The sequence below is a fragment of the Vespula vulgaris genome, chromosome 15 (assembly GCF_905475345.1).
Source record: "Vespula vulgaris chromosome 15, iyVesVulg1.1, whole genome shotgun sequence".
Taxonomy (NCBI): domain Eukaryota; kingdom Metazoa; phylum Arthropoda; class Insecta; order Hymenoptera; family Vespidae; genus Vespula; species Vespula vulgaris.
Window position 1 is genome coordinate 3,742,827 of NC_066600.1, and position 22,695 is coordinate 3,765,521.

General features: G+C 37.0%; 2 protein-coding genes across 8 annotated transcripts; both read left to right on the forward strand.

The window, feature by feature from the left end:
- The first annotated feature begins 1,900 nt into the window (after positions 1–1,900).
- Positions 1,901–3,947, forward strand: LOC127069428 (trypsin-1-like). The gene is made up of 7 exons (XM_051006451.1): positions 1,901–2,162; positions 2,236–2,401; positions 2,486–2,648; positions 2,728–2,936; positions 3,200–3,402; positions 3,488–3,542; positions 3,629–3,947. The coding sequence occupies exons 1-7, from the start codon at positions 2,082–2,084 to the stop codon at positions 3,742–3,744; spliced, it is 993 nt and encodes a 330-aa protein (XP_050862408.1). The 5' UTR covers positions 1,901–2,081; the 3' UTR covers positions 3,745–3,947.
- A 270-nt stretch (positions 3,948–4,217) lies between these two features.
- LOC127069418 (protein RUFY3-like) lies at positions 4,218–17,780 on the forward strand. Of its 7 annotated transcripts, none has more exons than XM_051006431.1 (13): positions 4,300–4,433; positions 4,970–5,735; positions 6,800–6,978; positions 7,044–7,153; positions 7,601–7,808; positions 7,978–8,141; positions 8,223–8,385; positions 8,464–8,580; positions 8,663–8,803; positions 10,165–10,262; positions 12,192–12,438; positions 12,699–12,944; positions 16,680–17,780. In XM_051006431.1, the coding sequence occupies exons 2-13, from the start codon at positions 5,498–5,500 to the stop codon at positions 16,818–16,820; spliced, it is 2,052 nt and encodes a 683-aa protein (XP_050862388.1). In that variant the 5' UTR covers positions 4,300–4,433; positions 4,970–5,497; the 3' UTR covers positions 16,821–17,780. The 7 variants fall into 7 exon arrangements, 6 of the variants coding, with proteins under 6 accessions (XP_050862390.1, XP_050862388.1, XP_050862386.1 ...); XM_051006429.1 differs by having other exon boundaries at positions 4,301–4,433; positions 4,970–5,843; XM_051006432.1 differs by having other exon boundaries at positions 4,301–4,433; positions 12,222–12,438.
- The last annotated feature ends 4,915 nt before the right edge of the window (positions 17,781–22,695 follow it).

Below are 22,695 nucleotides of genomic sequence, written 5' to 3' on the forward strand. Positions count from 1 at the left end.
TATGCGACGATATACTTGTATATGTATATATATATTTTTTTCTTTTTTTTATACGCTTTTACTTCTTTATCGTATTTGTACTTTTCTTCTTCTCTTTTTATCTCTCTTTTTTTTTATCTCGTTAAGTATCTAAATGGATACTACCGTCAAACGTTTCTTTTCAACCTTCTCCCGAATTCGGGTCGTCGTTACGTATTATTTCGTTTTAATCCCATTTTCGTAAAATGGAAATTCATATTTCCGTTAAAAGCAATATTCTTGACGATTCATTTTTCACGATGTTAAAGAAGTGATTCGTACGATGGAAACTATTAGTTAGGACTCGATCTGCAAGTAGATAAAACATTAATTTATGATCAGAACAAATTCAATGGTTTCCTCAATGATGCAAATTCTGAACGTTGAGAACGATCAAGGGAGAGCGTGGGCATTGGAAATTTCCATCGAAGATAATACTCTTTCATGCATGGTGTAAATTAGGTGCCTACTTAAACATTGTATAACTTTCCATAAACGGAACTTCGTTATGCATCAGAGAGACGTCTCGTGTTCGTTGATCGCAGTGATTTCACTTTCACTTGCAAATTGTTTTCTTCTGCGTTCGATAAGCCTGCATTGAAGATAGTAAGGAAAATTAAATGGCCAATTTTGGATTGCGATTCGATTCTCTCAAGAAAGATCTTTTATATTGCTTTCGTAACGACCAAGATGAAACTTTCTTGCTCGTTAGAACTGTCACACAATGAAAAATAACGACGAAATTTTACGACGGTCATAACGGCATTAAACCATTAACCGAAAGATGATTTCAGTCGAGTTTCCCTTGCAACCAACGACTACTACTCATTGAATTCGAATTGAATTACTTCTCCGAGTATATAGCACGTATCGTTCTCGTGAATATAAGTTTCTGTGTAGGTGCACGTGTCACTCATATCTGAAACATGAAAAGTGAGAAGAAAGTAGACGTAATTAGTATCTAAATTATGCATAAATTTATTATCGTACGAAGCACCAATGATTTTTTGATGTTATCATCACGTTGAATTAATTAGTTAGACTTGTATAAATGAAATTCAGATCATTTTGTTTTATCTCTGTAAATTTCTCGATCTTTGACACAATCTGATCTTACTGAGATGAATGCATTATAAATAAGGCGAGGCTCCCCTGATAAATTTAGTTAAACGTTCAAACAATAAAGTAAGGTGTATCGCCCGCATGAGGGTGTTATGACCCACATACCTTGACCCACTGGCATACGTTACAGGTGGGGCACAGTCATCCGTTCTGACGCATCTTATCTCGAGTACTTTGTTCAAACCAGAGTTCTGATAAGGTAGATTGTACGTTCGCTGCGTCGACCTTCTTGGCTATCGAAGATTAACGAGCGAGAAAGGACGAAGGCGTGCTCGTTTTTACGCTCGGTCGATCGATCTCGATGTGATCGTTCCATTTCGACGATCGTTTCGTCTTTTCTTGCTCGTAAAAAACAAAAAAAACAAGAATAGAAGAAAATAAAAGAAAAGACAAAAGAAGAAAAGAAAAGAAAAGAAAAGAAAAGAAAAGAAAAGGAGAAGAATGTATAGCGGCCTATTTCAGTTAGGTATCCTAATAAAAAGAAAAACAAGGGCAAAAAACAAGGAAAAAAAGGAAAGAAAAAAAACGAGCAGAGAAACTTGGAGCATTATCGTTGCCATCATCTGGGTCACTCGTCCTTAGATTCTTCTTTTCTTTTTTCTTTTTTATCGTTTTCTTCGCTTAGAGAAATCATGAATAAAAACGGCGAATCTTTAACATCTATACTCGACTTTAGCCGGTCCATGGATAGTATCGTATGTACCTGTCCAGTTGTTTGTGCTAAATTTACATACGCCTAGCCTAAATTTTCACTCTCCTGCCACTCGTCCATCCACTATTTCGTATAAATAAAGTTGTGAGACGGAAGCCAAGCCTTGTGTGAAAGTATGCGCTGTAGTGAACGCTCGGTAGAGTTTAGTATCGATTGGTCCGAGATATATTAAAGTGCCTCTTGGAGTGTCGAATAACGTAGGAGTGATCGATTTGTGTTTGTGCATGAAATGGTGCAAGGGATAATGTACGTTTCGTTTTTATTCGTAGCGATATCAGTAGGTGTGTTCGCTACAGCATCTGATAACGAGGTATGCGTTCAAAGATTCATTTTAACGATGATAACTAGTTCACGTAGAAAATTCTCTGTAATAATTCTTATAGACAAGGTCGACGTTATCAAACGAGATATACAACTTTACTAGCAAAGTTACGAACATAACTGATGATAAAGGATTTTGGGATTGGATTTATTCTTTACTCGCTAAACCAACAACAACGACGATACCGCCATCGATAATGGAACCTGAGATTAAATGTTCTTCGTGTAGTATGTACAAAATAGTATTAAATGTTAGAACGTTTTATTTGTTAGATCGTATTTAAGGATTATATCGATCATTTTATTTTTCAGCTTGTGGTTTGGCTAATACACAGAAACGAATTGTTGGAGGCGTTGAAACGAAAGTAAATCAATATCCATGGATGGCATTGTTGAGATATAAGAAACGTTTCTATTGCGGTGGGTCTATTATAAATTCTAGATACGTTTTAACCGCAGCTCACTGCGTCGACAGGTACGATGACGTCACATCCTATAGTATCGATCTTAATTTTATTTTTCATAATCGATTTCATCGTGCGATTTCTCTCTAGGTTCGAGCCAAGTTTAATGTCTGTCGTTCTTTTGGAACACGATCGAAACTCCACGATCGAATCTCAAGTGCAAGAATACAAGGTGGAAGAAGTTATAAAGCATAGTGGTTACTCAATCGTAAATTATAACAATGATATCGCTTTGCTCAAATTGAACAGTGTCGTCACGTTCGAGGGTTTAATGAGGCCAGTATGTTTGCCGGAGAAAGGTACGTTTCAGAGACTTCTTTTTTTTTGGCGAATACAGATTCCACATCAACATTTGGTATCACTATCGTGTAATATTCGATGATATTATTTTATATAAATCTTTTTCGATAACGTATAACTGAGAATTGCTGAGTGTCAAATATTAACTTTTAAGAAGATGTAGTAAATTAAGTAATCGATCGTGAAAGAATTAAAGTATAATTTATTTAAAATGATACAAATGGAGTTTTTAGAAAATGAGTTTTTTTTTTTCTTTTTTAAGGAAAAACGTATGCCGGATCGGTGGGTATCGTAACCGGATGGGGCGCTGTTCAAGAATCAGGACCTATTTCAAATACTTTGCAAGAAGTTATGGTCCCTATACTTAGCAATACTGAATGCCGTACAATGAATTATCCATCGAGAAGGATCACTGATAATATGATCTGTGCAGGATACGCGGAAGGAAGCAAGGATTCTTGTCAAGTATATCGAAAATTGTTTTAATCGATCATTATGATCGATCGTTGATCATTGATTACAGATTTAGTATATTTCGAATTTTTTTTAGGGTGACAGTGGTGGTCCATTACACGTCCTCAATGATATCGTACATCATATCGTTGGTAAAAATCCCTTGTTTTTTTTTTTATTACATAAAGTAAATTATTAAAATTTTGTACTCACTAAATTTCCCATTCATCGTGTATAGGTGTAGTCTCATGGGGCGAAGGATGTGCGAAACCCATGTATCCTGGAGTTTACAGTCGAGTAAATCGCTATCTTACATGGATTAAACAGAATACAGTAGACGCTTGTTATTGCTGACATAGATAAACGATCGACAGAGACTGCTTAATCAACTTTTAAATGATCTTAATACTCGTACATGATACTTAATAATATGATAAAACGAAGACACGTTAAAACGAAATAGATAATAGTAAATCAAGTATTTATATATATATATATATTTATATTAGAATATTTTATATTTGTATGATAAAGATAAAAAATGAAGAGAAGAAAGAAGAAAATATTAGCATCTCAATATTTATTTTAATATCTAAAATGGAATATTTTTTTTCCTTTTTTTAAAAGATCCGATCGAATGGAATATAAAAGAAATTTTTATATAAACAATTATTGATATGAAAATAGGAAATAGAAACGTGATTGAAATGTGAAACGAATCAGCTTGAGTGTAACGCTGATAACATATGTACAGGCGTTCTACACACGTATATGAACGCACATATACGAAACCAAGTTATGAAATCGTTGGGCGTGCGCGCGTTCGTGCCGGGACAGTGGCTACGTAGTAAACATGGCCGCGGAGAGCAGCGAAGGTTTGCCAATATCTCCGTCCGAGAAATCGTTGACCGGTAGTTTAGTGTCCGATGAAAATGAAAAAACCGTTTCACGTTCACCTTCGAGTTATTCCATACGGGAAGATAAATGGCCGGATTTGGTGGTGTCGAGACCTAAAAAATTGGACGCATGGTGGTCGCCGAGACGTAAGTACAAACAACATACCAAACAGAATCGAACGACACGAGCGCTATCTTCTTTTCGTACGATCATGCGCTACCCACCATTGGACAATTTTGGCGGGGTTTTTTAAACGCACATTTACAATTCGACGTGTTTATTTCGAGAAATGTTTATTACGACGTTGAACGTTTCAATAATTTTTCTTATCATTTTTACCAGGCATAAAAGAAGTTAAGCGATTTTTAGAAAGTATACGTTTTTTTTTGTTTTTCTTTTTTTTATCTAAATAGAATATTCATTAATTTGTGTAATATTAACAACACAGATATAACGTTAAAATTGATGTTGGTAATATACATATGTGTGTGTGTGTGTGTGGGCGAAGATTTGACATAGTCTGACATGTATTCTTATCGTCGAATTTGCGATAAGTTTGACGATTAATTCTGACCTCGCGTTGATGTTTTACCGACCCGTTGGACCATTCATCGTTACGTAATATAGGAGATTCGTCGAGAGATGTCGTTATGCTCGCTATCGTACCTATCGATTATCGTAGGTGGAGACAACATCGGCGGGAAAATCAATAACATCTCCGCGCCGGTGATACGCCATTTTCATCGTGAAATGTTCCACCATCGACGTAACGTGTATCATCAAGCATTCGACGGTTGTTTAGACGTAATATTTTGGGAATAATTCGTTCTATTCGGCGAAACGTTAAAGTTTTAACACGTACGAGAAACAGTTACGATGTTGTTACGATATTTTCGAATATTAGTCGACAAAGTATCTTTTGTAATTCGCAAGGATGTTTCAATGCGAGGTGGAACACTTGTTTAAATAAACAAGATATATTACAAGATCTCATCCGCTATCTATCTTAACGAGGACACGATTTGAGAGACATCTGAAGAATAATATCGGCAAGGATCAAGGATTAGAAGAGAAAGAAGATAAATCTGTCTGCATTGCGGAACGACATCGTAATATCAAGTTGGTTACATTCGATCGATACAGTCTCGAGGTCATCGGTGTGAGGAAAGAGAAGGAGAAAAGACATCGCGTTTTTCTGGAAGGATCTTCTATGCGGCAAGAACCCCAGAGCGGCTTGAAAACGCGACCTCCGGTCGATCACGGTGGTCTTCATCACGGCGGGGTCATGCTCGAAGAGGACATGGCCGGTGCCCAGGACACGATTTATCTTTGCAATTTTCGCGTGTCCGTTGATGGCGAGTGGCTCTGTTTAAAGGAACTTCAGGACGTTGAGTTTTCTCTGCAAGACTCGATACAACGTTCGCCTTCGCCACCGTTACCTCTCAGTGGTATTGATCCTCATCGTCATCGGCAACAGCTGTTACCCGAGCAGCGGGATTTTCGCGATGCATTACCGCCAAGTCCACCGCCGCCATTGCGTCACGTCTCAAGCTTGTGTCTGTACTCTTCTGCTTCTTCTTTCTTTCCCTCTTTCAGCATTCTTTCCATCGTCGTTCGATTCCATTTCCAAGTACTTAATCCTTGTTATCCCTACATCCACTAACATATATTTTCAATACGGTGTTCTTCGTTATCAAATATCTATCTTTAAAATCTGTAATCGTTAAAGTTTCGGTATTTTTCTTATATTCGAAAGTGACAGCGAATTTATTTCATTTTTTTATTTTAATTCTTTCTTTTCTCTTTTCGTTTTATATGACAATCATCGGACAATTAAACGGTTATTACAAATAGTTGAAAGATCTTACGAGAAGATACCTCTGATCTATATCTGAAACATGATTCACCACGTGGGCGAGTCTTTCTATCGATTCCGTACGTTTTTACATGCTTCATACTTTTCATACGGTCTCGCTTTCACGATATAGTCTATACCTTCAAACCCGAGTCACGCGAACACTCTGTTTACGTTAACGATTGCACTATCTGCTTGCACGTTTTTCCGCATTTCGCATGAATTTCGACCGTGCTTTTTTTATCAATCACGATTCTTATCTAACTTTTTCAAAAAAAAAACAAAAAAAAAACAAAAAAAGACAACAACAAAAGAAGAAAAAAACAAAAAAGAAAATCGAAAGAAACAAACAAAATAAGAACAGAAAAGAATCTAAATCTATTCACATACGCTTTTGCGCCTATGGCTTTGTGCTTTTCATAATTTTGTAAGTCGAATCATAATTGGCAAATCGAAAATTATACGAACGAATACAAAAAATAGAAAAAGGGAGAGAGAGAGAGAGAGAGAGAGAGAGAAAGAGAGAGAGAGAGAGAGAGTGAGAGAGTGAGAGAATGAGAGAGAAAGAAAAAGAGAGAGAGAGAGATAAAAGGAAAAGAAAAAAATTTTGGACATTGAAAGTTGTGAAAGATGAAAACGGAAGGAATATTTTTGCAGCACGAGACCCGGTGATCATCGAAAGGAGTAATCTCGTAAATATTTCAAAGTTAATCGTGAAAGAGCTCATCGAAACTTCTTTAAAATATGGCCGCATGCTCGATTCGGATCATATGCCTCTGCAACATTTCTTCATCGTTCTCGAGCATGTACTCAGGCACGGTTTACGACCGAAGAAGGTAAAGGAGTAACATCGAAGTGATCGTATCGATCAATTAACGACGATTCAACAATTCGATTGCAGGGTTTACTTGGACCCAAGAAGGAGCTTTGGGACATCCTTCAGCTTGTGGAGAAATACTGCCCTGAAGCGCAAGATATTACTTCCAGTATTCGCGATTTGCCGACGGTTAGGTACCACGCGTTTCATTTCTTTTTCATTATCACTTTCTCGAATATGTTTCGCTTCATCTTTCATAGGAATATTCATTGATAACAAAAACGATCGATTCGTTAATCTTTCATTTGAATAATTTTGATTATTAAGTCATAATTTCTTAATTTGTAACATAAATGATGTAGTATTGCTGACAATTATCTTGCCAATATGAGTTTAAAAGATTCTCAATTTTAAAATATAACATGAATATAGAAAAAAGAAAAGAAACGAAATACATTAATAATTAACATATTTTACTTATTTTAAAAGATTTGTATTAAAAAATTCTAATCGATTTGAAGAATTTAGGGATTACGATTTTAGTTTGAAATGAATTAAGAATTATCGTCTTTTTTGTTTTTGAATCATTGCATATTCCTATTGTCCGGATCGATCATTTTTCAGAGCCTCATTATTTTCAGAACTGCCATGGGTCGGGCGCGTGCCTGGCTTCGAATGGCACTCATGCAAAAGAAGTTAGCAGACTACTTAAAGATTTTGATCGATCACAAGGACGACATTTTGTCTGAATATTTCGAGCCAGACGCTCTGATGATGAGCGAGGAGGCTATCGTGGTAATGGGTTTGTTGGTGGGTTTGAATGTGATCGATTGCAATTTCTGCGTAAAGGTCAGTTCATAGAAAACTAACAAACAAACAAACAAACAAACAAACAAGCAGACAGATAGACAGACAAACAGACAGACAAACAAACGAGCAAACAAATAAATAAAAAAAAGATACGATAGAAATCATTGAAGTCGAATTAATATATCGAACTCGTATATTCTCGCGATAGGAAGAAGATCTCGATTGTCAACAAGGTGTGATCGATTTTTCGTTATACTTGCGTAATAGTAATCATATACCTGGAGAATCACCTGACGACGAACTCGAAAATGACAACATGACAACAGTTCTCGATCAAAAGAATTACATCGAGGAACTTAATCGGCACTTGAAGTAAATCCTTTATCGATAATTAACGATTCCCTTAACGATTATTCGTGAAACGTTCGGTGACGAATAAAACGACGTTTTTAGCGCCACTGTGACGAATCTCCAAGCCAAACTCGAAACTCTAACTACGACGAATGCTCTCATGAAAGAAGATCTGTCTATCGCAAAGAATAATTTTCTATCGCTTCAAGAGGAAAATAGACAGCTTAAGAAAGAATTAGGGATTGAAATTAAGGATGCTAACGAGGTATTCTTCTTATTCATCGTAGATGAACGTGTTATTTGGCGATTAGAAGTATTTGGTCACTTGGTATAATTTTTTTAGAATGGCAAGGCTCCTATTAAAATAACCGAAACTACGACGGAAATCGAAGAGCTTAGAAGTAGACTCGAATCAGAGAAGAAATTGCGACAGGACACAGAGAAGGAGTTGCAATTACAGGTCCGCGTTGATATTTTAATCTAATCGGAAATAAAAATTATCGTTGATTGTTCTTTTAATAAAACGAACGATCTCGAAATAGATAAGCATGAAGTCCGAGATGGAGGTGGCGATGAAATTGTTAGAGAAAGACATCCACGAGAAGCAGGACACCATAATATCGCTTAGGCAACAACTCGACGACATCAAGCTGATCAATTTGGAGATGTACAAAAAATTACAGGTGATTCGAATCGTTTTCTCATAAGCGAAGTTAATCTCATCATTTCTTGAAATGTTATATTAACGATACTAATTAATCTTAGGGTGAATTCATAAGACATGTCTAACAATTAATTTTACAATATCACGCGGTCGTAGAGGAATAAAATAATTAGTTTATGTTACGTTTATTATATCAGAATCGAGGATTTTCTTTTGATTTATTTTCTCGCAAATACTTACTACTTGGCACTGGATAAGTAGAAAGTGGAATGTTAGTTAAGTTAGGCCCTCGAACGGAACCTCTCGGCAGTCTAATCTCCTTTTTTTAACTCACGTTTCAGATTTTATCAGGTACAGGGAGTCCTACGAGGGGCAAGCCCGAATACTCGCGGCAATTAGGTCTTCTTTTGTTTCTTTTCGTTCGTTCAAAGCGTAAGACTAGGCGTCTCTCTATTCTCTGTTTCTGGATGTGTTTCCCTTGTAGGAGTGCGAGCACGAGCTGACGCAGAAGGGCGAGATGGTGAGCCGGCTTCACGCCAAGACCAATCAGATCGGCAAGATTCTGAATAATCTCGAGAAGTACAATCACCTGATGAAGGATGGAGAAAATGTTCGGAGTCCGACAACGCCGTGTAACGCATCGAAGTCTATCCTAAACAAAAACAGTCCGACCTCGCCAAGAGGTTCGGCTTTTGGAACGGAAAATGTTGGGGCCGATCGAACGTCAGGCGATCATCAGCAACGTAACATTGATAATAAACGGGCGAAAGAATCGTGTGAAAAATCTAAAAGGAGCAAATCCAACGACGACGTTGTCGCAACGAATGTTATTAACGAAAAAAAGCCCGTTAAAGAATGAAGAAATTCTTCGTTTCGTCAATTCTCTTTAGCGTCAAGTCTACTACTTGTTAGAAATCTCTTTTTCTACACGACTTGTAATAAGCGATACTTGATAGCAATTTCATCGCAATTTCGACCTTCTCGCTTATCGCGTGAAATGTCGCTTTCCTATATGCGCTCCTTTTTACACGTTGATTCGCGCGTTTCATCGATTATCATATCTCTCGCACGACGTTCGATCGCGAACATCGACTCGAAATATTCATATCTCTTCGAGATAATATGCGCCGATATCGAGAGAAAATCTACAATCATAAAACGTTTTATCTCTACACAGGCGCAGGATTATACAGGACAATAATCCCGAGAATAGTTTTCTGCGAGTCCCTATTATCCTATATTTCTCAGAAGAAACACAAGTACGCGGCGATTCGATTTCTATTCTCTTCTTTCCTGATTCCATCGGATTTATTATTTATTTCGATCTCGAAGAACTCGTTCTTTTTTTTCTCTCTTGTACTGAAGAAGAATTTATTTCAGGAATGCGAAGCTTCGCTTAATCATAAGACAGAACTGATCAAAAAACTGGAGGCTAAGACACTGTCGATGACTGAGACATTCCAGAAACTGGATGAACAGTACGTTTGTTTGTCTTTCATTATTGTTAAGATTGTATATAATGCATTTATTCGATTATTACTATATTGAATTTCTATTGTTTCGTGAATATCCAAACGATGGTTTTTATATTTCATTCGTTAATATCTATTTCGTAATTATGTCTATAAAACATTTTCCTTCATTTATTGATCAAATAATTGCGATAGACAAAATTTAAATATCTATGATTGAAATATTACATTTATAATCGATCTGTCGCTTTATCGAACGGCCAGTTTCAATCTTATCACGAACGACGATCGTGCATTTGTGATTCATTGAGCGACTATATAATTATAGAGTATTTATTTTTTACGTAGAAGTACCGCTGAAAAATCGATTTAAAAGAAATAGGATACGTAGCTGAAAAGATTATGCTACGCATTGAGATCTCGTGATGGGGATATTAGCAAACCTTCACTAATGGCTACTCGATAAGACTTACCTCGGTGTATAACATATAATTAGGATTATCGAAATATACGATATACAAATATATATATATATACACACATATATATATTATATAATAATATCTTTCGCAATAATCAAGTAAATTTATACTCAATTAGGGGATTTCTGTCGAGATCATAGTAAAACATAATTCTACATCAACTAATTGTATTTTTCATCACTCATTTCATCATTATCTCTCCTTCGTTTAAAAAAAAACCGTTTTTGTATTTAAGGAACTGAATTTGCGATCGTTCTTCTTTCGTAAATATTATCATATCGATCGAGCAATAGAAACACCGTATCGTTCGTTGCTCGAACGTATTGGCATTGAAATCATCGAAATTGCATCGTTTCGTTCGAATGAAAATGAAATATTTTCGATGATCAATTTAATCAGAGGTGCCATTTATTGTATAAGCATCGGGCTATTGGGTTGTCACGATTTGCACCGAGACGCTAAGCATGCTTGTACTAATGCTACAAACAATAAAATCATCAAATAAAACGATTTGAAGTTTGTTAATCCTTAGTCGATCAAACTGTTTTTTATATTTTCTTTGTTATTAAAATTTTTCATTTATTACGAGATACGGAGATCGTTTGTTCCACGTTAATAGAAGGTAAGTTCAGTATATTAAATATTAGTAACTATAGAGAAAAAGTAGAGGGCAAATCAAAGTTGGCGTTAAGCCGACGGCTTTTATTTCCCACGGTATGATTTCAATTGCGAATTCTTGAACAAAACGTTCGGACTTCCCGTGTCGCTTTGGGAACAATACGTGCTTTTGAATAATTATATAAAAGTGGGAGGGAGAGAGAGAGAGAGAGAGAAAGAGAGAGAGAGAGGGAGAGAGAGAGTGTGTGTGTGTTTGAGAGAATAACTTTGGACGGAAGATCTCAAAACTTTCCTCTTATTATTATACATTCAATCTTTGAAATAATATCATTAAAATTATTGAAATAACAAGATTACAGACTCAAATCGAGTATCCTGAAGGCTTTCTCTCTATTCTGTCACGTTAATTCGGGCTCTTTCAATGGTTCCCACTGATATGCAGAGAGCGATTAGTTAGACTTAACCAGTTTTAGTGTTCCTATTGTCTTAGACCGTTGCCAATTAAACGCACAAGTTCAAGAAAATCCCTCAAAATCGATGCAACTTCGTATTTCAAATCTCTCGGTGTAATAGTTTAAATGAATTTTCATGAAAATGTAGAAGAGAACGTTCGTTGAACGTGGTAACTAACGAGTCGCAAAACAGTTCCATAAATACAGTTTTTAAAAGGGTGGAGAAAGATTTTCTCCCTTATCGGCCCAGAGTAAATTACTTTCACTTTTCGTCCACGCTCATTCATCACAATTACATTTAGGATCATTACGCGTATTCATCGTCGACATAATTACGTTAAGTTACGTTACTTGTTCCGTTAAAAAGAGCCAATGCTTTTAAGAATTAAGGTCGAGCGATGTGACTTAATTAGGCGCAAGGAATTGGACGGAGTTAGAGCAAGGACGGAGGAGAAGGCTAAGGTCCTAGCTGCCGAGGCGGCCGAGAGGACAGCTCGAGCTAAGGACGTTGAGAGGGAACTACATGTGGAACGAGAATGGAGAACGTCCCTACAGGAATCATCGATCTCCAACGCAGAAAGGATTTCTCAATTACGCCAAGAAAACGATCAGCTGAAGCAAGTATCAGAAGTAAGATATACTTTTTACTTTTCCTTTTTTCTTCCTTCTTTTACTATTTTCTTTCGTTTAACAATCCCGGAGAAAGTTTTCAGCGAACTTAAGGAAACTTTAATTTATTTTTCGTTTCTTTTAAGCTACGTTTAAAATATTATGTTTCGAGGGGTTCCTTTTTAAAGGCAAAAGAAAAAGGATAAATAAATAAAGAAATAAATACGAGACAAAGAAGAAAAAAGAATAGAAATAACGGAAAATGCAATCGTCTATTTCAGAAATACGTAACGCTGCAGGAGGAGTATTACGCGTTAAAGGAGATCTGCTCGGAACAGGAAAGAACCCTGGAGGAACTTGGGGTGCAGTTGAGCGCAGCGAAACTGGCGACGGTCGAATTACGTGAGGCTGCTGACAATGCTCAATGGCAGTCGCAGCAAGATGGCGGCGGGACTGCGTGGGCGGACGATCGACAGGTCACCCATTGCAAGGGTTGTAATCGTGAATTCAACATCACTCGTCGTAAGGTAATCAAACTTTTTAATTACCCCTAGATCAACTACCTATCCCATTCTTCCCTTTTACTTGATCAGTCTTTGCCGTTCTCTGAACCAGCCTTTCCATCGAATCGACATAGACTACGAGACACCTTCCTTAATTGTTCAATTATCCCCTGCGGACCTGGAAATTGCTGCTTCATCGTCAAAACTCTATCTACGGCCTTGTAAACAACTACCAGATGCTTCACATCCGATGATCTTCGAGAGAGAAGTGCTGTTACTCGTGTAACAACATTCCACTTAGACGTTGTCAGATCGATTATGTTAATCATCTCGTTTCCAGCATGATTATTATCAAAGTACATAAAGGAGTTGAAATCGTTTGATTCGTCTAGGAGAGAATAACCCTTTTGTTGTCTTTATGATATCATTATAGAGAGAGAAAGGAAGGGAGGGAGAGAGAGAGAGATAAACAAAGAGAGAAAGAGAGAAAAGAGAACATTCTTATCATTTTTACGTTGGCGAAAGTGCTGAAATATTTTTTTTCTCTTCTTATTTCCCTCCAGCACCGTCTCCCGTCTCTTCCATCGTAGGATACTTTTTCTTCTTAACACGAATAACGCGCCGGCACGGTATAAGCACTTAAAGTATTCACAGTGAGATCTGATCGTTCCGAAGTGCGGTTGCGTGCATCGATAAGGAATAGTGGTAAGGAGGGTGAAGAGGGTGTTAGGACGGAGTCTAAGAAAGAGGAGAAGAAGAAGAAGAAGAAGAAGAAGAAGGAGAGGCAGAAAGAGAGAGAGAGAGAGAGAGAGAGAGAGAGAGAGAGAAAGAGAGAAGAAGAAACGAGAAGAGTCGAACTAAAGCGAAAGAGAACGAAAGTAAGAGAGAGAAAAAGGGGGGAGGAGAGAGAGAAAAGAGGGAGAGAGAGAGAGGGAATGAAGCAAGCATTCGTCATACGGATAAATTCCGCGCTGAAATTTATACGCGCCAGTACCTTATCGAAATTTCGTGGACGTGCACGATAGACACGATTTACTGTAACGGCGAGCTTCTCGACACTCAGCGCTAATCGTGAGCAGTATTCTTTAGCCTTCACATGGTACAAAGAAATCCGATTAGCTATCGTTGAGTTTTTTTTATTCTTCGTTCACGCATTTCCGACGTTTCAACGGAAGAGGAAAAAAAAGAGTAAAAGAAAGAGAAAGAAAGAGAAAAAAAGAAAGAAAGAGAGAGAGAGAGAGAGAAAGAATATGAAAGGTGATTCTTCGAGTATGGTGTTCCCTTAAATAAAAATAGCTTCGAGCAAGCGTGTCCTTTGCGCAAACGGTTCATTCCTTCGAAGAACCAGAACGTCCAATTACATTATTGCACCATCACCCGATTTATATTCATGATTACATGTCATGCATGCAGGTTGTGCATGCATATTCAGTCGCGGATACGATAGAGACGTTGCGCCGTTCCGTGAAATACATTTAGACTGTATTCTCTCTTTGTTTTACTAAGGTAAGAAAAGGAGACGCTTGCACTAGGAAGGATACCGTTGGACGACGATGTTGTGTGAGAGAGAGAGAGAGAAAGAGGTAAAACGGCCCGTAGGTTGGTAGGAAAGGGAAGGCTCGGTAAGTTATTGCATAATAACAAGGCAGTAGGTACTCAAGACATCCTTGTTACTCATTTTTCGCGGCGTGGATGTATTACCATACTGTTTAATATAGACCATGCAAGCCGCGGACAAGGTTCATCCAGATGAAATCGTACCAGTAGGCAAACCTTAACTTAAGGCCCGTGTTTACGTTTACGAGCATCGAGAAGAGGGTAAAAGTTGCCACCTTCTACGTTTACATTTTCTCTCTCTTTCTCTCTCTCTCTCTCTTTTCTTCTCACTTCGTAGGTGTAAGTTCTTTTTAGGAGGTTCGCAAAAAAAGTACGGTAGACGTAAGCTCGTGTACTTGCACATGCAAAAGCATGCAAAACAATGACCCACCCTCGCACCCACCCTCCTTTCTGTCCGGTACGTTGCTTTTACTCGAGAGCCGCTCTCCCCTTCCGGAATTCTCGCAGTTCTGCGAACTTTGTGATCTTATTCCTACGAACAAATTATTCCTTTATGGCGGTAATATTTTATTCTCTCTCTCTCTCTCTCTCTCTCTCTTTCTCTTTCTCTCTCACTTTCTTCTATCATGAAATGAAATCGGATCGAGATCAAAAATTTTTGGATCATCCAGCGCAAAAATCATTCTATCACAGGGACGATCAAAAACATTTTTCTTCAGGTGAAAACGCTCGAATATTTCAAGAAAATTTTCTAATCTCCGTTCTCTTCAATCAATGCAGTCAACGCGTTTCGCTCACATTTATTCCCATGAAGAAACGATCCGTCAGCATTCTCATCGATTCTATCAGCAATTTTGATATCGATGATTCTTCGATCTTCTTCGATAATGAAAGCTACCGTTATTATTTTCCCAATATACTCTGTGCTAAGATATAATACGTAACTGTGTCGACCCGATTTTCATACATACAGTTACATTCTCTCATATTTCTTTTATGCATCATGAAATACATGCATCAACTTGATCGAAAGTTTCGACGAAATGCACGAAATGTTATCTTATTCAGAAGGAAACGATGTTTCAATTTGAGATACACGGACGAGTACGATCTACGATCGATTTTCAATATGTACGTTTTGGACCTATCATTTTTTATTCTTCTCCACTATCTCTCGTTTTTTTCTTTTTCTTTTCAATTAAATTTTCTAACAAAACAATGTCCCTTTGTATCTCATTTTCTTAACTGGGTTTTGCCGCATGAGTACACAGAGCAGGCCAACTGGGAAAATTCACTGCGAAAGCTTACGGATCGCCTACGGTCCATCATTTGGTCGACAGTATCTCTTGGATCTGATCTCGCAGAGACTGATTTATTCTTCTTGGAAAGTATCTATAAGTAGGTATCTATCTCCGTTAAAAGATAAGGTGTGAGAGGGGTAGTTCACGTTAGAGTACGCTGGTAGGAAGTTGCAGGCACCAATCTACTGCGTTTAGGTCGTAAGTCATGCTGATGGGACGGTTCAATAATTAAGTTCGTTGAGGAAATCGGTTATCGAGACGATATTATTCGCCGTCTTACTTTCCGGTAATAACTGCTAACTTCGACCGCGCACGTCGAAGCCATTGGCTTCATTCGTCGTCTTACTTAGCTTGGATTCAATTTAGATGTAAAATTTAGTTGGGCTTACCTCCGAGTCTTCTTCACCTTCTCGCTCATCTCTCTTTCTCTCTCTATCTATCTATCTGCCTATCTATCTATTTATCTCTCTCTCTCTCTCTCTTGTTGCTTTCCCTTTCGGTCGACGAAATTCACATTATTATAATAGATGGTCGGTAATGGTTCGAAAATAAAGAGATTCGATAGGTGGAAAAGCGAAGAGAGTTCTCCTCTTTTACGTGAAACGACGAAGCGAAGGAACGCGTAGTTCTCGTAAAATCGTGTCTTTATAGTTGCGGTCGACAAACCCTCTCTTACCAGAAACGTCCATGTCGAAGGAAGCTTTCACGAAAAAGAGCCAATCGGGTGAACACGTCGGTATATATTTTTTCTTTTTTCTTTTTTTTTTTCGATAAGAGACTTTCCCATCCTATGTTATTAAAAATCCTTAGTCTTATTCGAACGAATGTCAATTCGTTATTTTTCTTTTCTTTTCTTTCTTTCTTTCTTTAACGAATTTTTTCTTTGCTTATATCGTTCCAGCATCACTGCCGTAACTGTGGAAATATATTTTGCAAGAGCTGTAGCGACAACACGATGTCTCTGACTGACAACTCTAAGCAAGTACGAGTATGCGACGAGTGTTACGTGCTGCTAGTTGGTCGATATTCGGTAATGCTTTAACGTGTACTTCCTCGTATATGATTATCATAAGAAATAACTTGGAAGAGGAAAGATCTACGAGGAAAACGAAGAAAGAACACCGGAAGAAGATATGAAAGGAGAAATGGGATCTCTGATGGAGAACGACGTCTAACCTCTCCCGTTCATTATCTATTCTTTGCGCGCGTTTCGATGGACGAAAAGGAACTTGGAACTTTGCTTCTTGATATTTTCTGCAGTTTAGTTTTCCCTCGAAACTTTTTCTTATTATACATATAATATTTTTCTAACCGGGAAACGGAAATAACGAATTTTATACTATTTTCATTTACATACGTACCAAACTGATTCTCTCTCTCTCTCTCTCTTTCTCTCTCTCTCTCTCGTCTTTTTCCACGAAATATTTTTTCTCTCTCTCTCTTTTTTTTTTTTTTTTCATTCGGATCGAAAAGTATATTAGAGAGAGGAAACGGGAGAGGAAATTTCGTTCGAGCCCATCGCACAATTTCGCTTATGATTTCAAAACGATCCTGGCTTGCACGCGTGGCTGCGTTTCGAAACTCGTCTCTTGCGTTCCACGTTTTTCCTATTGCTTTCTCCATCTCTCTTCCTCCCCTACCTCACCTACCCACCCCTACTTTCTCCTCCGTCCTCTCTATCTCGTCCAACCCCCACGTGAAACCCCGCGTATCTTCTCTCTTTGTTTTTACGTTATACTATATTCGATATCCACTCGATATTTTTGCACTTGTTCGTCCGTTATTTACATTGGGCCCCACCGGACTTTGGACACGTTGTTTATGTTCGTGCTCGATACGATTCTGATACTCAATGGAAATCCCGAAAATTGCGGAGCTAGTATGCGTCTCGCGGCTTTGCAACGCGTTCGTGCCTGTACAACAATATTTTTTAAAACATTTTGTAGCCTTTACGATGAAAGATATTATACGCAAATAAAGTACACTGTTTTCATAAAAACAAGTTTATCTCGAGGAGGAGAGTGATTCAAGTTAACGATCATCCCTTTTATAGGACGTTTCTTTTCAGTTATATACTTTAGGGCGAACCGAGTGTCGGATTTAAATAGAATCGAATCTCTCCTACTTGGTATACCGTGAGAACCATCAACGATGACCGTAAGTCGATATCCAATCGAATTGTGAATACCTTCGTTCCCGATGAAAGGATTAACTTCACGGTCTATGTGGATACGAAAGCAACCGATTGAGAAGGTAAGTACGGACATTGAATGAGAAAATGTGTGAGAGAGAAAGAGAGAGAGAGAGAGAAGAAAATGGATTTCTCGGAGAAAGGAAACCATGCCCGAAGAAAATGCCAGGCATAATGTGTAATCTAGGCAACCGAACGTAAATCCCTTCCTCACACGCGTTCCCTTTAATCTACCAACTGGGAACCACACGCCATTCCATCGACTTCAACTAGAAACTCTCGAGGCTCATTGCAAAACGTTACCCTCCAAACGCACCTACCATTCTTATTCTCTTTTGAATACATTAACGATGACTATACTAGAAGGTTACCTACTTACTTTCGCTATTCTGTAATACAGCAAATTCATTCGTGTCCCTTCATGGTAAAATTTGTGGTAAACGTTTTGTCACAAAATTACGAGCGTTTGAGACCTTTACGAAAAGATAATAAGTTGATTCATAAAAAAATGTTATTACGGAGAAGGAACTTATATGGATGTATATATTACGGGTGTATCGTTTTAAATGACATTGTCAAATATCTTCTGTTCTATTAGTTTTATAAATAAATGTTTCAAATAAAGGTTGTTAGGTTTTGAGGGAGAAATGTAATATTTATTGCTGTTATTTCGTAGAGGATGAAATTGTTAAAAAACGGAAGTCATGATAATTTTTTTGAAATGGAATTAAGTTGTAGAAAATATCAATATCAATCCAACGAGCATCTGAAGTGCACTTTTTCATCGATATTGATGATAATGATAATATGACAGGATAATAATAGTTATGGAACGGCACAATACCGGTCACAATCACAAATCACAAATCATAAATCAGAAATTACAAATCATAAATGTCGTGCTATATTTTACAATTAACACGATGATATAATACCGCAGGTATTATATATTTTTTATAATTAGCATTCCTTACATTATGACGTATAGTTAGTTGTGTTGATTTATGAATGAATATCGTTTTATCATAACGACTTGATTTGTGAATTGAGTTGATTTATGAATTGAGTTGATTTATAAATGAATATCGTTTTATCAGCTCTTTACTTATAATAACATTTATTTATAAATCCTAACTATTTTATAGAACATATTAATATATCCGAGATATATTTTCCTTTTCATTTATGCATTTTACGAACCTGTTGCATGAAATTCATTGTGAAAATAATAAAAATATTAAAATATTCAAAAGTACAATCTCAAGGATAATAAAAGGATTATATGGTGCTATAATATGCATACACACACACACACACATACACATTCGTATGCATGTATGTATGTATATTTGTCACAATTTTTCTGGCTATAAAAATATTTTCAAGAATAAGAAATTTCTCGAGAAAATTTGACGGACGTAACAACGGACGAATCAAGCTTTCTCGGTTTAATGTGTAAGCGCGAGCAGGAATCCTGCTCGGCGTTGCACGAGTAGCCACGGAACCGACCGCGATAAGTTTCGAAGCTGTTTTGGTTGGTTGTGGGCGCGCGACCGCTCGTAGGCCAACTTGTCAGCTATCTACGACTTTCGAAAGCTCGTTAGCCGCGAACGTGCACGCTTAAACGGATGCTAAATTGAAATCGATCCTCGGTGCCTTGCCTTCGGTTTCGAAACCCCTTCTTTCTCTTACCTCTATACCTATCTCAAACGATCCTCTCTCTGTCTCTCTCTTTCTTTCTCTCCCTTGCATCGTTCTTCTTTCTTCAACTTAGTATAGGTGAGTTGAGTTAGCTTCGGTGTACCTTGCACGAAGCCGCCGAGTGCACGCGACGGTTTTCCCTCCCTTTTAGAGAGAAATCCCTTAAACGATTCGCGTGCGGGGATGCGAAGTGTTTTATAGAACGAATCGTCGATTCTCGTCGACGATTAAAGAATTCTACTTTCGATCTTACTTATAGATTTCTAACGATTATAGATTTCGAAGAAAAATCTGCGTATATGTTTATCTGTGATAAAGGAAGATCCATAGTTTAACATAAAGATTTTCGCTAATTATGAAGGATCGATCTAGTAAAAGTCAGCTTTTCCACGTTAATAGCTGGTTTAACGTCGAGCATGTGGATTTCCCTTTTGAGTAATCTAATCGATTGGGATGGCATGCGTATAATAGCTATAAAAGGAAGGTTGTTGCGCGTAATAACATCCGACCGGAGGTGCGATTTCATCGGGTGCCACTCGGATCTGAAATTGTAGGTAGAAATGGTGTAGGTAGAAATTAGCACGCGAACACTTAAAGGTAAGGAAGAATATTTGAATATTCGAACGCATGATTCATTAGTAATATTATAAAAGCTTTCGATCTTTCTTTTTTCGAGGTAAGAAAAAAGTCTTTATTCTTTCGGTCTGTTCGTTCTTTCTTTTTTTTTCTTCCTCTTCTTTTTTCCTTTTTAGTTTCCTTTTTCATCTGACTTTTCCACAAAACGGCTGGCAGAAAAAGCAAAGAACATAATCTCGTAATACGATGGACCGTAAAAAGCGTAGTGGTAGAGTCCGTGCGAAGATCAGCGATGCGTAGCCACTTCCGAGTTTAGCAAAGCACAATGAAAAAGCGCGAAACGAACGACATTCAGCGACACGACATACGAGAGTGTGAGTATCACGGATACGCAAACCTCTACTCTTTTTCTCTCTTTTTTCTCTCTTTCTCTCTTTCTTTCTCTCTCTTCCTCTCTCTCTCTCCCTGTATAACGTAAAAAATGGACCATTCAGTGATGCAGCGAGCCGTAGCAAGTCATACAAAGTAGCGAAAACAAATGATTGTTTTCCGTCGTGTTTTCAAACATCCCTTCCTATTCTATCGATCCCTTTACTTTTTTTGTTAGTTATTCTCAACGATTTTTCTAGATTTATTATATTAACTGATAAAAAAAATTTAAGAGGAAGATAAATTGAAAAAAAAAGAACTAACTAAAATGAAAAAAAAGAGAAAGGGAAACGAAATAGTGAAATTTGCAAAAGTTCGATTTAAGAAAAATTTGCATTTGTACGTTCGGCGTTCGCCGTTAGTATTGTGGATGCATCAATTACGACGAGTTACCTATAGATCGAGCAACCACGGCGACATTGTTTAATCGTACCGGTGATATTTCACGACATTGGGTCATCATTTGTGGCGTTGTCGTTCCACTGACGAAACGGTAGCAGTATGTCGGTATACGTATTTATCGGCAAAACGATTCGTTTTCCGCAACTTCCGATTTTAAAGCCATCGCGACGTACTCCATCGTCAAAAGAAGTACTCATTCTAGATAGGATTATTTCATGCGATATACACAACTTTTCAACTTCGAAAATAGTATAATAAAAATCGATCATTATTCATTTACGATATTTCAAAAATTCTATCTTAAGATTTCATTAAATCGAGATATTTCAATTCGATAATATCGAATAGTTAATCAATAAATTAAGTTAGTAATAAATTTGAATAGTTAATCATTATCTATTAAAAATATTTTTTAAAAAGATAAAAAAATGTTCTTAAATCATTTATTATTTATAAGTGATACTTAAATTATGATACTAGAAATAATACTTAAAAATGGGAAAGAGGAAAGAGGAAGAGAATCGTTAGTATAAAGTTCCTATTTCGTATATCGTAGTTTATTTTGAAGAATCGTAGAATGATTCGGAGGATTAAGTCGCACTTTGTCGAACATTTTATGTTTATTCTTGGGAAACTAAGTAGCTCTCATTTTCTAAAGAGTTACTTTATCTTCATTGCATTGTACTACCACGCCTTTGGCTCTTTTAACCATTTATTATCCTCCGGTATTCTGTTGACTCAAGTGAAACAGTAAGAGAAACGTATAACCAACAACTTGAAAGGATGGACCTTTTGGATAAGTACGTACCCTTTCCAATGCATCGCAGTTTCCTTTGACTCAACACCTTGACGAGCCCGTAGAAGAGAGTCAAAAGTTTCGTCGAACTAGTAACAACTAGATTTTGAAAGTGCGGTAATCCCGCACTTAAACAACTCGTGACTCGCGGTGATCCCGCATTTTCCCAGTTCTACTTCCTGCCTTCTGGCAATTTCGTCGTTAGTAGTCGAAATATTTCTAGCCAGCTGGAGTGAATTAATGAATATAACTGAACTCGAATAAATAAAATTGTTTTCAATAAAAATCATTCATGCTGATATTTATTACGCGATTATATTAAACCGAGTAAGTATATAAATAAAATATTTAGATTAAAAATATAAATCGATTTTAAAATATGAATGTGGCGTTTACACGGTTACAAAATATTCGATAGGAAAAATTTATTTTACGTAATATTGCTATTTCATTTTAAATAATGATACAAAAAGGTTTTTAATTACATTCGTCTTCTTCTTCATTTTTTTTTAAAGATCTATGATTACTTTAAAAGATTATAAGGATCTTTATTTCGAATCTCTGGGACTTTACATTGAAGAGATATATTCATTTAAATTTTGTAAATTCATATTGTCAATAAATATGTAGCGTGTATATACGAGTAGTAATAAATAAAAAAGATTTTGTATACGCGTTCCGCAGCAGTGAGTAGCGTAAATTCTAAAAATTTATGTATATAAATGTTCCAACGTGTATGTCTGTCACATATACTTTTACCTAAATATACAAATTATTTTATTTCCAAAATAAGAAATTTTAAACAAAGACCATATTAAAGAG

What these genes read in the sequence shown, in the direction of transcription:
- LOC127069428 (XM_051006451.1), top strand. Translation starts at nt 2,082, where the DNA reads ATGGTGCAAGGGATAATGTACGTTTCGTTTTTATTCGTAGCGATATCA. An exon ending in CTACAGCATCTGATAACGAG is followed by an intron (nt 2,163 to 2,235) that starts GTATGCGTTCAA and finishes TAATTCTTATAG; the next exon opens with ACAAGGTCGACGTTATCAAA. An exon ending in GATTAAATGTTCTTCGTGTA is followed by an intron (nt 2,402 to 2,485) that starts GTATGTACAAAA and finishes TTTATTTTTCAG; the next exon opens with CTTGTGGTTTGGCTAATACA.
- LOC127069418 (XM_051006429.1), top strand. Translation starts at nt 5,498, where the DNA reads ATGCGGCAAGAACCCCAGAGCGGCTTGAAAACGCGACCTCCGGTCGAT. An exon ending in GCGTCACGTCTCAAGCTTGT is followed by an intron (nt 5,844 to 6,799) that starts GTCTGTACTCTT and finishes ATATTTTTGCAG; the next exon opens with CACGAGACCCGGTGATCATC. An exon ending in AGAAGGAGTTGCAATTACAG is followed by an intron (nt 8,581 to 8,662) that starts GTCCGCGTTGAT and finishes ATCTCGAAATAG; the next exon opens with ATAAGCATGAAGTCCGAGAT.